The sequence below is a fragment of the Thunnus maccoyii genome, chromosome 18 (assembly GCF_910596095.1).
Source record: "Thunnus maccoyii chromosome 18, fThuMac1.1, whole genome shotgun sequence".
Classification (NCBI taxonomy): domain Eukaryota; kingdom Metazoa; phylum Chordata; class Actinopteri; order Scombriformes; family Scombridae; genus Thunnus; species Thunnus maccoyii.
The window spans coordinates 21,789,556-21,793,274 of NC_056550.1; the positions used below are offsets into that span (position 1 = coordinate 21,789,556).

The 3,719-nt window shown below is 42.0% G+C and overlaps 1 protein-coding gene across 1 annotated transcript; it reads left to right on the plus strand.

Moving 5' to 3' along the window:
• The first annotated feature begins 607 nt into the window (after positions 1-607).
• On the plus strand, positions 608-3,494 carry si:dkey-208k4.2 (P43 5S RNA-binding protein-like). The gene is made up of 9 exons (XM_042392886.1): positions 608-830; positions 932-1,032; positions 1,120-1,216; positions 1,357-1,445; positions 1,741-1,814; positions 2,051-2,131; positions 2,255-2,484; positions 2,590-2,643; positions 2,945-3,494. Exons 1-9 carry the CDS (start codon positions 696-698, stop codon positions 3,206-3,208), a joined length of 1,125 nt encoding a protein of 374 aa, XP_042248820.1. The 5' UTR covers positions 608-695; the 3' UTR covers positions 3,209-3,494.
• Positions 3,495-3,719: the final 225 nt, after the last annotated feature.

Here is a 3,719-nt window from a genome sequence, read left to right on the forward strand (position 1 = left end):
CCCTCTGTGACAGTAAACTGAATATCTTTGGGTTGTGAACTGTTGGTCATGACAAAAAAAACATTGATCAACAATTTTCACAATTTTCAGACATTTTATAGACCAAAAAACTAATCAGTTAATCAAGAAAATAACAGATTAATTGAATGTGAAAATAATCATTAGTTGCAGCTGTAATGAAGTTAGACAGAAAAAGGATAAATCTTCATAAGTGGTTGTTTAAAAAAAGGTTGTGTGATGTGTTACAAAGACCTGTCCAGTCGATAATCTTCAAGTTGTAGCTTCAATCCTATCTGTTACTTTGTATTGAAATGATTTATGCTGTTCATTTTTCAGTTTTGCTTTACTTTCTGTAAACTAGTCTGCTTTACACTGTATCATTTATCTCATTTAACACTGATGCCAACAGCTGTCTGGCTTTAAGTAGTTGCTACGTGTGCTGTCTTGCTCGTGTTTCACGTTTGTTTGCACATAGCTGAACTTAGCAGATCAATTAGATTAATTAGTTTCAGCTTTACCTCTTGAGGATTGCACAGAGTTGAGTCAGTGAACACTGTCTGACTCACCTTGTCAACCGACGCTGCCAATTACCAATTAAGCGCTTTCAAGAGGCTATAAGAAAGGCTTACAAAAGCGCCGGCCTTTCCATTATCTACATATTTCATTTGGAGAAGAGTTAAGATACCGGAGGAAAGATGCTTGGTGTGCAAAGTGTGAAACCTGCCGGTGGTCCCCCACTGCAGCTGTTCAACTGCGCTCACACTGACTGTGGAGCGACTTTCACCAGGCAGTGGAGGCTGAAGGAGCACGAGACGGTGCACACCGGAGCGGTATGGAGGAGACTGAAGCTTGCAAATAATAAGTCTGCATTTTAAAGTATGTCTGAATTACTTTTACAAGTTTTAATTTACGGATTGTAAAATGTCCACAGCGTCCCTGTCTGTGCACAATTGCGGGCTGTGGTCGTCGTTTCTCAAGAAAATCCCACCTGAGCCGCCACATGCTTCAGCACAGAGGAGTGAAGCAATTCCAGTAAGTCAAACGTCCCACATTTTACAGTTGCACCTCTCAGCCACCATCTTATTTTAACTTTTTTTTTTTTTTTTTTTTTAAACACAGATGCAAATTTGCGACCTGCACGAAGAGTTTCTTCAACGCGGGCAAACTGAAAAGACATGTGCGCTACACCCACGGAGATAAAAATAAATACTTTAAGGTTTGTCTAAATGGAAAAAATCTAATTTATCCACTAGATGGCGCCAAAACGTCGCATTTTAAGCACGAGTATCTGTTGCTCTGTTGACCAATTTTCTGGCCCTTGATGACATTTAACCTCTTGAATATTTTCCTCTGCAGTGTAACCAGCCAAACTGCCCCTTGACCTTCAAAAAGCGCAGAATGTTTAAGCTGCACTTACAGAAGCATCAAGTGGCTGCTAAATTCAAGTATGTCTTTAGTACAACATTGTTTAGTCTTAGAAAAATAAAACATGGCATGGATGATTTTTGCTGCAGTGTGAAATCTGACTGTGAGGTAATGAAATGCCTGAGATCTGATCCAGATTAGTCTAACCGTGTTAAAGATTATGCACTCCCCATTTTAATTAATCACATCTTTGATGCCTGGAGTGCAGGCTCTATCAGGAGATGAATGAGTTGGTGGTTACAGGCTGAGTGGGTGTGGTGGCCCCAGTGACTGGTAGTTATTTTTACATCTGTCTGTCCTCTGTGGGGTACTTAGGTGTTCGAAGGATGGATGCACTGCCATGTTCAACTCCCATATTGCTCGCAAAGCCCATGAGAACAAGCACGCAGGTTGGTCTATTTCAATCTTAGTAGGGGGCCTTTCATCTTCTATCCCTGCAAAATTCCTTCATTTAAAAATGGTCTGTGGCTGAATTTGCATGCAACCTCTTCTTGCATGTAAGGCATCTTTTTCAGAACGAATGACGTGCATGGTACGTGATTCCTCAAAGAGGTCCAGGAGGGAGCCAACTGGTGGTGACGCTTTAATTGATGTATTCACTGGCCTTATTGTTTGATCCCTGCAGGTTACCGCTGCACTCATGATAACTGCCAGGTAGTTGAACACACCTGGGGGAAACTTCAGAGGCACATGGCCAAACACTCAGGTAAATATATTGTGGTTATAGTACAAATCTGTAATCCATCACAAGTGTTAAGGGAGAGGGAAGAATTCAATATATGGTGGCACAGAACTGCTGGATAATCATTTTGCTTTTTTCTTCTTATAGCTACATTTGCATGCCAAGTGTGTAAGAAGGCGTTTAAGAAAATGGATGCTCTGCGGCGTCACAAACGAATTCATGCTTCCCATAAGCCTGTGCTGGTTTGTCCCAGGGATGACTGCCAGGCTTACTTCTCTACAACCTTCAATCTGCAGCACCACATCCGCAAGGTGCACCTCAAGCTCCTCAAATACAAATGCTCCTTCCCCGACTGCCCACGCATGTTTGCTATGCGGGTAAGTCACATGTCTCCTGTTACTGGTCCATGTTTGGGGGTGTGGGGGGGGCATTTTCCTCGCTGTAGGAGACTCATGCATTACATTCTTTGTTCTGCTACACAGGAGAGTGTGACCAGACATCTGCTTCGCCATGACCCGAGCACCAGCACTCTGAAGGTGAGAATGACGTCAGTATCCCACCATGCATATAGAACTAAGGCCACCACACAGCAGTGAGTCAAAGCTATCTGACCATGGGGTTATTGATTTTGGATTTCTCTTGAATAAAGCTTTCAACCTGTTGAAATTCAACTTCTCTTTGCTTCTGGCCAAATGAAGGGAACAGTCAGCTTGAGGGAGTTGGGGTTTATGTGTTTTCAAAGGCTAGGTGGCTATAGTCAGTACAGAGGCATCAGACTACTTTAATATTATCCTAAAACTTCTCTTCTAAGCTGCCTTTTTTTTAAAACCCCAACAGAAACGTCAGCGTCCCAAGAAATCCTGGCAGAAGCGCCTGGATGGACACCATCTTCCCCTTGTGGAGGAAAACCTGCGTCACCTCTTCGCCCTGCGCATGCGGGTCTCCCGACGTACCAAAGTGGAAACCAACCTCTCAGGCCTCTTCAACGAACGCAAGATCCCTCATTATGTTGACCCGGAAGTCAACCTCCGCAACCTGTTCGGTATCAAACAGCCTCGTCCTTTGGAGGAAAAACCTGAGGTTGCCCCACTGAAATGTTAAATGAAAATGCATCCAGACTGATGTGCATTTTGACTTTAAGTTTGAACTTCTTTGAAATCTTTTCAGCATTTAAAATTGGACTTTTTTTCTCTGCAAGAAATTGGGTCTCTTTGGTTAGTTTTTCTAAATGTAGCTGACATACATTAAAATATTAATTTCAAAAGTTATTTGAATGTAACTTGACATGGATCAATGATCGAACTCTTCTTTTTGGTGAATATATATAAATCTTAATTGAAATGCTTTTTGTAACACATGTTGACCCAATAAAATGAGTTATATTTTGCTCAAAGTCCTCCTGTTAATGCTGTTTAACCTTCCATTTTGAGTGTTTAAACACCACTGGACGTCTGCCCATCAGTAGCAGCTGCTGGAGAGCGGTATCATCTGGACTTGATTTGTTTGTTCAGTCTCATTTAACTGTAATAGAAAGGGCTTCTCATTGTTGGAACTATCAAACAGCTGTTCTCTCCAGCATCTATCTCCTTTGCTTGCTTTGGCTGCACATATT